At 38.6% G+C, this 13538-nt stretch overlaps 1 protein-coding gene across 1 annotated transcript in view; it reads left to right on the top strand.

Moving 5' to 3' along the window:
• Window positions 1–1126: 1126 nt before the first annotated feature.
• The window catches only part of CFAP61 (cilia and flagella associated protein 61), a 180859-nt gene continuing 168447 nt past the window's right edge, over window positions 1127–13538 (top strand). Inside the window, exons 1-5 of the mRNA XM_024206984.2 lie at window positions 1127–1269; window positions 3018–3165; window positions 5879–5955; window positions 6899–6972; window positions 7336–7456. Of these exons, the coding sequence (XP_024062752.2) occupies window positions 1127–1269; window positions 3018–3165; window positions 5879–5955; window positions 6899–6972; window positions 7336–7456 (563 nt within the window). The remainder of the gene's footprint in view (window positions 1270–3017; window positions 3166–5878; window positions 5956–6898; window positions 6973–7335; window positions 7457–13538) is intronic.

The following is a 13538-nucleotide window of genomic DNA, read 5'->3' as shown; positions in this document are numbered from 1 at the left end:
AGAGATCCGCAAATATAAACTTGCAGGACTGGGACCTATGATACTATATGGTGTGGCCTCTTAACTATAATGGGAAGTTGGGGTGGGCTCATGTCTCTATTCTATAAAGGGGAAGATATAAGATGAGATGTTGGTGTCTCTGCCTCATATTACACAGGTGTGCTGGTAGATGTTCTGAGATAGGATGTGTGGGCCATACTTGGGATGATGGTGGTTTGCCTGGGGTTGCAGCTGATATGGGAAATGTATATGATGTAGGGTGGATGAGTAGAAAAGTTTTTCTAGTCTATAGCTAGAGTCTGGGAGGGGATGGCGAGCACAGTAAAGATTTATTTATTTATTTGTTTGTTTTGGAATGGGCAGTGTTATATTTTACATATAATCTTGTATGTGAGTTATTATATGAACTGTGATGGTATTTGAACTGTTCATTTTCATACCTTAATGCTTAGGTTTTTTTACTTTAAATTGTGACATTATTTGGTATGTATGCATTTAAACTTTAATGCTAGGTGGCAACAGAAATGAAAGGTAACTATGGTAAGATTTTGTTGGTTAATCACAGTTGGACTGAGTTCATATCACATTATATATTATGAAACTGTTAGGTATACAAAGGACAAAATGGATTATGAGGACACTACAAACACATTGCACATGGAACTGCAAAATAGATTTTTATTTGCATCCAGGGTTAGGGCTATTCAGTAAAGCCTTCCACTCTTCCTGAAGTGTAAATAATCTTATTGATTTAAAAACTTGGCTTTTGGACAAATAGTTTGAAATGGTCAGATACTATGATGATGAGCATTATAGAAATGTCTACAACTAAATGTGAAACCATTTCATGCAGTTGTTGGCCATTAAAAACATTCCCTCACTGTACAGTAATATTTTAGGTGGTAACCATTATACTACATCCAATTTGAGACTATGGTTTTCAAAGGGGCCTGTGGGAGTTAGGCACTCAGATCCCATTGATTTTCATTAGGATTTAACTGCCTAACTCCCTTCCTCCCTTTGAAAATCCCATCTAGAATGACTAACTTCAAGGCTGAAATCACTGCAGAAGCCATTCACATTAGATAACAGCAGTGTTTTCTTTGTTTTTGCTACAGTGTATAAAATGACTGCAATAACTTCTGCAAGAGGAAATACAGAAGTGGTCAATGTCAGAAGAACGGAAGCACATGATGTTTCTGGTATTATCAGTCTCATCAGCTATTTTACTGAAAAAACTTTTGGAAGGATTAATGTAATCTATCTTTTGTAAGTAGCAACATTTTAAGAACATACATGACATTCTCCTCAAGGTACCCAAAATCATAAGCCACCGTGTTACCTCTCTGCTTCAGCAAGAGAGAGCTTTGCTGGATTGTGTGTCAGCTCCCTGCCTTGCGACTCTGCCAGTCTTAACCTTGTCTTGCAGGTAACGATCAGTGAACTCCAGTTCTCAAGTTCCCCAGAGAGGTCTCTGTCAGTATCCTGTTACTCTCACTTTATTTCAATATAACAGCACTGAGATAATTCATAGTAAAACTAAGAATATGTTTCTTAATAAAGAACATAGATTTAAGTGATACCAAGGTTGACAGAACCTACCCAAAAGTTGGGGGGTCAGAGGCCTGGGCCCCCTACCTCTACTCTTCTGTCTGAGGCCCTGCCCCAAGCCAGAGCGGGCCAGGAGACACAGACTCTCCAGCTGCCTGGGGTGGGGGGGCCAAGAGTAGCCCCCAGCCTGTGTTCCTGCCCCACAGGCCCCTGGCCCAGGGGAGGTGGAGGGACCATGGCACGGCTCCCCACAGCTGCCCTCACTGCTCTTACCATGGCCGCGCGGCAGCCCCCCCCCCCCCCCAGTTGGAGCCAGGTCCTGGTAAGAGCTGCATGCAGGCAGCTGAGGGGAGCCACGGATCTTCCTGCCCTGGGCACGGGGCCCATGGGGTGGGGACGCAGGCTGGGGGCTGCTCTTGGGCCCCTCTAACCTGAGCAGGTAGAAGGTCCACGGCGTGGCACCCCACAGCTGCCCAGGACCCTGGCTGGGCTCCAGCTGCTGTGCCAGCCTGGTCAGGGGGACAGGGTCTCGGGAGGAAGAGGTGGGGTGGGGGTCGGGCCCCTGCCAAAAAGTGGACGGTCCAGGCCCATCCACTTTCAAAAAGTGGGAGGGCCCTGGCCCCTCCTATTCCGGTGCCACTGAGTGATACTAAGCAAGAGTAAATGAGGTAATTATGGTTACAAACGAAACAAAATAAAACACACTTTGTAATGTCCAATTCTTAACTTTAAAAAGCTACAATCTTTGTCTAAACAGCTTTCTCACTTACATCAAGTTACCAGCACCTCCAGCCTTACAGCAAGAGGATCCAAGGTTCACAGAATCAGAAGGTGCTGTCCGCTTTGTTCTCTGAGTGATGGATAACATACTAGTTGTGTCATGTGTAGGCTAATAGAGTAGTCAGTAAATACCCAGTAATAAATCAGACACAGCTTTATGGTCCATATTTTCAAAAGTGTCTACTGATTTTGGGTGCTTCAGTTTCTGTGCCCACCTTAAGATCTCTTGGGCTTGATTTTCAGAAGTGGGGAGTACCCACAGCTCCAGCTGAAGTCAGTGGGAGTTGCAGTTGTACCTCTGGAAAACTGGGTCCAATATGGCTCAAATGTATGGTCTAGGTATACTTAATCCTGCCTCAGCGTGGGCAGACGGACTACATGACCTCTTCAGGTCCCTTCCAGCTTTACATTTCTATGATTCTGTGAAGTTGGGCATCTAAAATCGGAGGACCCCAGATCAGTGGCCAGTTTTGAAAATGTGATTGTTAAACTCTCTTGGTCCCACAGAGAAGATGGATTTACTGGCAGGAAGTGTTTGTATAGTTAGTATCAGCGACCCTATCCTCTGGTTCCCTCATGATGCTGTTGAACAGTTGTTAACTTGAAGACTAAGAAATCTAAAATCACTTTCTGAATCTTCTTTTTGTCATTTCTTTAACTTTTGCAAATCGAAATTGTTTCCACAGAGAAAAAGCTAACCTTGCTGTGACACTCAGCAAGAAGAATGAGGTTATTGCCCATGCTGCATTTCTGGACTATCCAAATTGGAATATTGTTGATCAAGCTGATTGGGAATCATTCTTACATGAAAACTACAGTGATAAAAAGTGCACAGTAAGTAATTATTTTTTTTCAGATGCGTTTCACTTGAGGGACCTCAACTTGGTTTTCATTTTGTTCCTTTTGAATACTGTATGTGTTCAATATAGGGGGGAAACAATTAAATTGCAACCAATGTTAGAGATGCATTACCCTTGTTACCTGTATTGCTATTCCCTGGGATTTGGGAAGATCAGCGTAGAAAATGGTATTCCTTTTACTGGAGATTTTTGTTTTGTTTTCCATTCCAAGTGATTTCTTTGTTGTTTGACTAAGTTGGCTAATGGGTTTTTCTACACAAATGTTCTGACTCATTGAAAGCACATCACTTGGGGTCCTAAACATTCTCAACACTAGAAAATGATAACATATTAGATTTTATAACATTACCTCTCATCCTAAAGCACCGTACGTTTTTACAGTATTGCCAGCTCTTAGAATTTTATTGAGATTCTTGCTGTATTTGGCATTTTTCCTGAAAGCCCTAGCTTCTGGAGTCAAATCATTATGCGAGAATCTCCACTTTCCTTTTTTCAGAAAAGGAAATTTCTAGCCCTCTTTGGTTGTGGAGAAAAGCTGAAAAATTTGAATTCTAAAGGCTCAAAACCCAGAAGGCAAATAGAGAAACTAAAATGTTTTATTGTTAAGCCAGTCTCATGATTTTTGACCATCTGGAGTTGGCAACACTGAAATTATCCAAGTGATAGGCAAACTGCCTTGAAATAATGTTATCCACTAGTGATATTAGGCAACTGTTTTAAAGAAACTATCAACTCCAGTATTGCCATCTGAAATGGTTGTGTATACTGTTATTAAAATAAACTCTTAAAGTTATTATAACTGAAGACACTAATGCTATGTTTTTTTCAGTTTGTTTTCTTTGTGCACTTGACAGTATTTTGAATACAGTTGATTCCACTGTATGGTTGATGGTGCATGCTTTTCTCCAGGCTGTGCACCGGGTGCTTACCAATATCATCATCAACAAAGCTGTAACTGAACCTGAAGAGACAGCTGGCAGAAGTGTGTACAGAGAAAAGGTGGAAAAGAGAGAGCTTGAGCATGTGTGATTTTATTGCTCCCATGCCTGCCCTGAAGTCCTTTCTGAACATGGGCAAAAAGCAGAACCACCCTTTTTATATTTTTAAAAAGAGGATTTTTTGAAATTGAGGATATGTCATTTTAAAAGTGTTTTATGGTCCTGATCCAGAAAAGCAATTCAGCATGTGTTTAACTATAGCCACATGAGTATTCCTGTTGACTTCAAATGAAAGCTAAAGTTAAGCACATGCTTAAGTGCTTTATTTGATTAAGGCATATCAGAAAATACAATTTTGAAAAATTCAATTTGAAAGTGTCTCTTTTTCAGAGCACAGCAACACTAAAATAGTTTAAGGTCATAAAGTAAAGAATGCTACATCCAATTAAAATCTCAGGGGCATTTACATGGGCAGAATATAATTACCCAAACTGAAACTTGGCAGGAATGTCCTGGTTAACATCCCTACTCAGAATCAGGATTGGAACTGAAGTTCTTGATTCCCAGTCCTACACTTGGACCTCTTTAACAGACCAGTCTCTCTTTTTTCTCTCTCTCTCCTCCATCTTTCTCTCTTCCATAATACTATATATTAAAAAAAAAAAAAAAGAAAGGAAAGACATCTCTGTTTTAGAAATGGATCCAGACATTTAGGGCCAGGTTCACTGGTATACTCTGGCTGCTTCCTGCTGCTCCAGCAATGCAAAACAGTAGTAAATCCAGTTTAGTTGGCCAGTTATACCATATTTATGACTGCTTTGCATTGCTGGAACCATGCTCTGGCTACATTGCATATTGGTGAATCTGGCCTTTAGATTTTAGTTAAGGATTAAAATACCCCGAGGATCCTATCTAAAAGGCAAAGAAGAAAGGAAAAAACATTGAAAGGAATGATCTATCAGTGTCTCTGTCTAAGCGAGGCTTTCATTGTCTCACCATTTGGAATAAGATGAAAAGACAAAACTAATGAGCAAATTGTAGTTTCCCTCTCCACTTCAGGCGTACTCCTCTGGCTGACATTTGTGAGGTTAGCTCTGCAGAGCTGTATATGCCAAACATGAATCTTTAGGCTGACCCTACTCTAGATGGAGAGGTAAACATGCGTGTAGCTAATATATGATGATATAGTGTAAAGGTTTTATTGGCATGAATTTGGGATGGCTGCATTACGTAAAGAATAGCCGAGCCACATGTGAATTATTCAGGCAATTCGTACATTTTCATATGGTAGCATTGTTTTTGGGTCTCAGTTTACAGAATAACTGTTTTAGAAATGTGTGATTTTTTTTTTCTCTCTGTATAAAAAAATTACAAAGTGTTTTCAATCAAGTTTTGTTAAATTAAAAATGTAGCCCTGGTGCTTTAAATTTTATAACTGTAATATTAAACTTGAGTGTAAGTCAAGTGTTTTGGGTTTTTTTTGTTAATTTACTGCATAGCGAGAGAGACACACACACAAATCCAATCATTAAGACCCCACCCCTGCAAACACCTATACACATGGGTAAATTTACCCATGCAGTTAGTCCCATTTAGTCAATGAAGCTACTTATGTGTGTCGAGTTACTCACATAAGTATGTACTGACAGGATCGGGAATTAAATTTGTATATTAAGATTTTAATTACTTTAAAAAACACGATATGCACGATCTTATTTTATTTAATTCATTCGTTTCTTTGTACTATAGCCTCTGAATACACTGTTTATGCATCTTTTTGTGGCAAATGATGAATATGCGGTTGGATGTGCCCAAGAAATCATTAGGTGAGTTGATGTGTAAGTTGATGCATAGTGAAGCATGTACAGTTTCCTACTAACTCTCATCTGTAGAGACTGTGGAATTAAAAGATGGTAATGTAACAAAAAAAGCTTAAAGGTAAATATTAAGAAAATTAACTAAATTTCTTAACAATTTCAGTATGTGACATGACATGACACAACTGTGTGTAGCCTGATGTACATTCTAGATTTCAAAGCTAGACTCTTACAGTTCTGAACAGTGTAATCCTAACAGTGTAATCTCTTGCTATATCTTTTGCTGTTATTCTTGACATAAATATCATGCGGTCATTGGGACAAATTGATTTTTTTGAGTGGAGGGATAGGAAGGTTCATAGTGCACAGTTGTGCAGGAAGCCTAAAAGCTGTGGATATTTCTGAAAAATCATTGTCTGCAGGTTATCCTCTGAAATGTTTGTTAGGTACAGACTATGCAGTCCAAATAATACAATATAGCAGAGAGCTAGCTCAAATCACAAACAAACAAAGTGCTGCTTACGTTAGTGACGTTCAGTGCACAGCATCCCTACATAAATAGAGTAAATTGCCTTTGGTGCTGTTTCTGTCAGCTTTACAGTTACAGGGTAACTGTAAAAGCCAGCTCATCCAGATTCCAGGTCAAATATCTGCCAGCAGAGATCTGGCATCTTTAATTTTTCACCACTGGGGAACTGATATAAAAAGAAAGCTATATGAAATCACAGGATTAGGGGATTAAAGAGAGAAATGGGGTTGAAAAAACCGTGAAAAGGCCTTAATAATTTTCATGTAATCTTTTTTGAGAAATCACATTTTAATTTTTTAGCCATGTGCATTTATGAGGGAAGATTCAGGCACTGGAGAACAAAGTTTCTTTCATTAAGAGACTTGCTGCTAAATTTGATGTGTGTAGTTACTGAGACTAAATAAAGTAATATTGTTTGTCCAGGACAGTTTTTAATGCAGTACCAGAAGTGCACTTTATTCTTCTTTTCGTACCAAGTCATGTGGATTTAGGTAAGAGTTTATTTAATATTATTTTAATCTTAAAACAATTAGTGTAGTCTTACATATCATTATGATTAATACAATTGTGTGGTTTTCAACATATTAACCGAAATGATTGTCCTCTAGACCTGTGGAAAAACTAATCCTAACATACCATTTTATACTTCGAAAAGCATAATCTCAGCTATATTGCTTAACATTACATAAAAAGGCTAACCGTGTATGGTCCTGATCTGCCATGGTAGTAGAGCATAGCGCAGTATCATGGCCTAAATTTGAAATCACATTTTGCTCAAACAGTCCTACTAATGGGTTAAGAAATTTCTTGGTGAAATTCCTTGATAGTTTTTAACTTGTTTTTGTCATTCTTAGGCCCAGGCTTAGGAACTTTTTTTGAGCAGATGATGAGTGTTCCAGGTTCGACAATTGATGTGGACTTTACTTTGTTTGTGTGCCACAGACACCAACATTGTCCCCAGCTGTACATTCGCAAAGCAAGGTAATATGCCTTCATCTGCTTTGTCTGTATGAGTTTGTCTGGATCAATTGAAGGAATCCTGTGACTACGAATTGAGAAAGTGTCATTTTCATTAAATCACCTCAATGTCTCCTCCTCACATTTTCCAATTTTCTTGATGACCCAAGCTGTTGACTCATGACTGCTACTTTTATTAAAGAGACAAGATGGGAGAGGTAATACCTTTTACTGGACCAAGATACTACCTCACCCCATCTTGTCTCTCTCTTATATCCTGGGACCAACAACTACGACAAATCTGCATAGTTACTTTTATTCTAATTTGTCACAAGACTAGTTGTATTTTTTATAAGATAGGTGGCCTTATTTCCATATGATTAAACTGACGGTTTTATAGCAGTAATACAGTTTCCAGAGTTTGATGTTTCTCCTATGCATCCGTTTATTTCCCCATGTCTTGTTGCTACATATTTTACTGGGTACAGAACTTTTGTAACTTCCACATTGCCTCTGTGTAGTTCCTGTTTTCTCCTATTTGGCCAAATTCTGACCAACTGGGCAAGGTCTGGGTAAGTAGATTTTGCTGTAAAGGAATTGCATTTGCATAATAAAACTGAGTAAGGAGGCCTTAGGCCCAACAATCCTTCAAACATGCTAGTGCCTGCCTTCCTAAACATTGTTTGGCACTTGTGAATTTACTCTGTGTACAAACCCACTGGGGAACCCCTTAGCAATCTCTACTCACTGTCTACCTGGGCAGGCCTCCTCCATGTTGCAGACGGGGTGCAAGAAGAAAACAGGGATAATAATCCTACTTTTCTCCCACCCTTTGTCTGTCTTATTTATTTAGATTGTGACCAGTTTGGGACAGGAACTGTAGTTTGTACAGTGCCTTCCACAGTGGAGCCCAGAACTCGGTTTGGGCTTTTAGGCACTAATGTAATAAAAATAATAATAACAACAACAACAACAACAACAACAAATAGTTAAATAATTAAACAATGCAGAATCCAGCTGTGTGGCTGTCTGCTTCTCAGTCCTCCAGCTCATTGGAAGTGTAGCGTTTCTGTCACATTTAAGCCTTAGGTGATCAAGGATATCCCTACAAAATTCATCCCTAGTTCTTTGCTCTCTGTTTTATTATTCTCTATAACATTTTCAGTACAGTCTAGGTCCCTATAACCAAGAGGTGTTATTCACAAAATACCTGCACGTGTTTTCTTCTCTCAGGAAAGGTATTCCATTGCAATTCCTTTTTTAAAGAAAAAAAAATCAGTTTCTTTTAACTAGGAAGTTGGGAAGAATATGTTTCTTAAATCATTCTGTGTGTTTATGTACTGTGAAATGCTGCTCTAGGATGTTCTTTACAGGTTTGAAACTTACGCTTTTCTCCAAAGAACATCCACCACAGTAAAGCCCCAAATGCAAAATTACTTAACACATATTTCAACATGCCAACGTTGGTGTGCAGACTGGTTCGCGTTTCTCTTTGAGTCCACATTCAGTCTTTTTTTATATTTTATACTCTCCACTATCAATCAATCATGTGTGAAGGGACCTTAGTGTTGAAGTAATAGCGCAAGGTAAACTCACTCCTGGGTCTTGAAAGGTATCCATGCCCCTTGATTCTGTCGATCACGTTTGTCTTTTATTAATCTGAAGTACATTTTTACCTTTGGGGGCTGTCAAACAATGCAGTTTGGGAAATAACGTTTTTGACGTGATTGAAAATGTTAAGAAAGCCATTCCAGTATTATACTGAAGGGATACCATCTTGCCTGAGTTTTTGTAATACATATAGGGTAATAATGGAATGGTTAGCTTTAATGAAAAGCAGGGTAGAAAACTAACCAACAAACTGTTTACTCCTTTTAAATAATGTAACTACTTGTGCTGTAAAATTCATAGTTTAGTATAGTTTGTCATAGATTCTTCTAGTAAGATAAATTATGTTTACTACTGATGCTTTTCCTTCCCTTTTCCTCTGTATTTGCCTTTATACTTCACTAGCATCCGTAGTGACATTCAGTGGAAACTCTTTAGAGACTTATCCATGAAAAGGGTTTGACGCAATCCCCAGCCACCTGCCTAGCAACACGTTCTGGGTCAATGATATGAGATTAGAGTAATCTCTGTTCCCTCGCCCCCTTACCCACAGGAAAAAATATGCTGTAAATTGATCCTTTGCTTAACCCCTGTATATTGAAGTTATTCTTTATCTGACCTTTAAAATGTGAAATAAAGCTGTAGCACCCTAGAACACAAACCAGTGAGCTTTCATATTGAAGTCCCTTGCCTGTACCTTGCCATTCGATCTAATTATCATTGTTTGTGCTTCTCTTTACTTTACAGCTGTGTACAATAGATCACAAATCTGCCTTTACAGTGGTGTTTGTTTGTTCCAATCTGGGAAGACAGTAGAATAGTATCCATATGTGTGAAAAGCCGCTGCCTCTTATAAAATAAAAAAGGCAGGGGGGTGGTTTGTAGAAGTAAACATTGTGGTTCCCATCCTGCAACACATAGCATGTGGGGAGGCTGTTGCACTCACGGGGAGCCCCACTGACTTCAGTGGAGCTTTGCATGCATACCAAAGTTATCTCATGCTACAGGCTTGCAGGATCAGGGCCCAAATCCTGAAATGTGATCTCAGGCAACCTCACGTTTTAGGAGGGAGAGTGTAATTTCAGTATTGCACTGCTTTAAAAGGACCAGTGGCAGCAGTATAATGAAATGTCATAGTGGTAAATATATAGGTTTAACACTTAAGTTTAACTGAAAAAAATTGTGTTTCTTATCCCTTTCTACCTTTCACTGGTTGGCACAATAAAACAGCAAGTTTAAATTATAGTACAACCTAATGGATTTGAACAGAAAGTCTAGTTCTGATTATTTGAAATTTCATAGTAAACACACTATATAAAATTCAGTTAAAGTAATGAAGACATGGTAATAGACCCCACTAGAGGCTTCCAACCATGAAATCTTGCCTGAGAAGAACGGAGAGACCACCATTTTTTGAGTGTGAATTATGAAGTGTGTAGATTATTAGTTTTAGCCAGGGTCTGCTGTACTAATGGAGTCATTTTAGGTGGAGGTTTCAGGTGGATAACTAGGGTCACAATTTATAGTGCGTTATATTTACCCATAGTTCCTTCTTGCTTATATAAGCCCATTTAAATTAAGTTTCCACCTATCCAAAAACTGCAGTAAGGGATGGAGGTGGGATGTGGGGTGGGAAATTTTTGTCACTGATGGCAGTTTGTGCTCCCAGTTTGGAGTGGGCAGCTGCAGAATCCACCTATATAGGTCCCCAAGATTGTCATCCAAACTTAAAAATCATGTGAAAGAATCCAGTCACTACTAGCAGAAAAGGAACGAAATCTCTAAAACTATTATGCAGAATGAAACAACAGTCTGACTGCTTGGGTGTATTTGTCTTGACACACTGATGGAGACAAGATGGCATGCAGGCACCCACCCTTCCTGCTACAAAAATTGATACAAATGAGTTACTAAGAGAGATCAAGGCATGCATAGCTGATATTCACTCCAAACTACTAGGTATTAAAAACAAAACATTAGTGAATCTAATGTAATAGAGACTGCAGAGGAGACACTGAATCTTCAGACCAGAATCAAGCAAATGGAGAGAGAGGGACAAGGTGGGATCTTTAAAACTAATGATGCTGAGAATTATAAAAGAAGGGACAATGTAAGAATAAAAGGAATCATTGATGACCGGGAGAAGGGTAGTCTTACTCTAAGGGTCATATTCACTCCTATGCATAAGGTCAGCACAAATCATCTATGCACCACTTAAGCCATGCTTAAACCCTATGTTCCGTTCTGCCATTCTACCAATATTTACAAATTTGGCCACAGTATTCGTCATAAAATTAATAAACAGAACTGTTGGGACGTTTACATCCACTTTAAGGCCTCTTTAAACTGCCAGAGTGGTCTAAATGGGAATCAGATCCTATATTTATTTGTTTTTTAATCACTGGCTGCAGGAAAACTTGGTCCTAAGGGTTTCATTTTACGTACTTGATCAATAGGAACATAAAGGATGTTATGTTATGTTAGTTTTCTGAAAAGTTGGAGAAAGGAGTTAACAGAAAAATAACCATTCTTCAATGGCTATTTTTCTGTTATCAGTATGATCTTCAGAAAAAAAGCTTATCTAGTATGTACTGTTCTAAAGGAAAATTAATTTTAGATATTGTTTCAATGGCACCTTATTCCAGAAAAGCTTAACAAAAACTATAAAGCAACTGGTGACTAATGGTGATGAGGATGTGGGAATATTGGAAGCTTTACTCATATCTAGTGGGATTGCTCACAGGTAGAATATTATTGGGGTGGGAATCAGATTGGTTCAACAACTGTATGTGGCCTGTTTTAAAGGACCACTAGTAATCCTTTTAGGTCTCACAATTAATATCATGGCCTTCAGTTAGCATAATTCTTCAAGATTTTTCAGTAGTAATATGGCTCTTATTAGCCAGGGATTGGAAAAAGAATAGTCTCTCTTTTGTTAATATTTTGATTCATTAGAGTTTTAGGACATAGTGGAAATGGAGAAATGGATGTGTCAAATTAAAACACAATAAAGGAGACAAAAACCTAACATACCTAGCTTCCCACCTTTCTTCTATTGGATTTTCATACCAGAAACAACCACTCGCTGTAAAACTGACACACTTAAAAACTCTGGGTTTTAAATGACAGGTTGATTGTGAAAATCTCCAGTGGAGAGGGCCCTCAACAATAGCAAGAAATACAGACATGTGCAACTGCCTTTCCTGGGGAAAAGAAGAAAGAAAATAGACTGGTTTTATTATAAATTAGTGCAGCACCTAGCAAATTAGGGCCTTGACATAGCTGACTTCTGGGAGCTACCACAGTATAAATGTTATGTAATCATAATTAATGGATTAAAAACAAAACACTATGTAATAAACAAGAAAGAAGTGTAAATTAACTAAGGCTTAACTTTACAACCCTTTATAATGGAAAATATTATATTGATTCATGTATTGTAGGAACACTGTAAGAATGTCTTATTTTTATTTTTGTTTTGTAAATCATTTTGAAAAAACAAGTTATTTTTTTAATGGCAGGAAGGTGCCAATTTTGAACACGGATCCTGTTGTTTTGTGACCTCTGTTTATAAAGGAAACAAAAACTTGAAGAAAAGGGAAGCTACTATAGTACATCAGGCAACCTTGTAATCTCTGACCTATAGATTTCTAGGAGTACAGCATGTAATGACATTTTCTAGTGGTTTTCAAAGGCTGTTTAATAAAAGGATTGCCCCCAATTAATGAAGGAAATTGCTGAACTAACAACTAAGAGATTTAAGACCATTAATCTTCTGAGGGATTTGGAAGTTACATGGCCCTAGCCTTATAAAAAGTTTCCTGAGTAATTAATTGACTATGTTACAGAACATTTTCAAATGTGCTGCAGCTCTGTGTGAGTGCTTGGATGAATAATTTATAAGAAATGTGTTTGTTAGTTGACCACTAGAGGTCACTAGAGACCTTGCAACAAAATAACCACTTACATTGCTTCTGGGTGGCAATACATGTCCCAGTTTTGGTTTTATTATCTGAATTGAGCCAACAGACGGGCCTAATTGTAGCCACCCCAGCCCTTTATTACTTCATATCTGTATAATACTCGATAGGTCGACATGATGATAGTGTGATAAAGATTATGACTGCACTACCTGTGGGTGTAATGTGCCCACTCTTTGCCAAAAATGTTAACAGTCTTGGGGTACTTTGGGATCTCCAGCTCCTTTTAGATTTCAAGGTAGCAATAGTGGTTCATTCTACTTTTTAAAATCTGTGGTTAGCGAAGAGGTTGTTAGATATTGCTAGTCGTCATGCTCTAGTTATCTGCAGTGCGCTATACTTCCAAGGGACCTTTAAAGATGGCCTATAAGTTTTAACAAGTGAAGAATGTGCTGGCCCACTTGTTTTAGTGCGGGGGCTGGGGGGGGACATATCACCCATATGCTCAATGAACTGCCCTGGATGCCCATCTTCTCTTGGAGCAATTCATCATGTTGGCTCAAATGTCTAAAGCTTGC

This window comes from Terrapene carolina, unplaced genomic scaffold (assembly GCF_002925995.2).
Source record: "Terrapene carolina triunguis isolate 2854851 unplaced genomic scaffold, T_m_triunguis-2.0 Scaffold132, whole genome shotgun sequence".
NCBI lineage: Eukaryota > Metazoa > Chordata > Testudines > Emydidae > Terrapene > Terrapene triunguis.
Note: the sequence above shows the minus strand (reverse complement) of the source record. Positions and strands in the feature narration are given on the sequence as shown.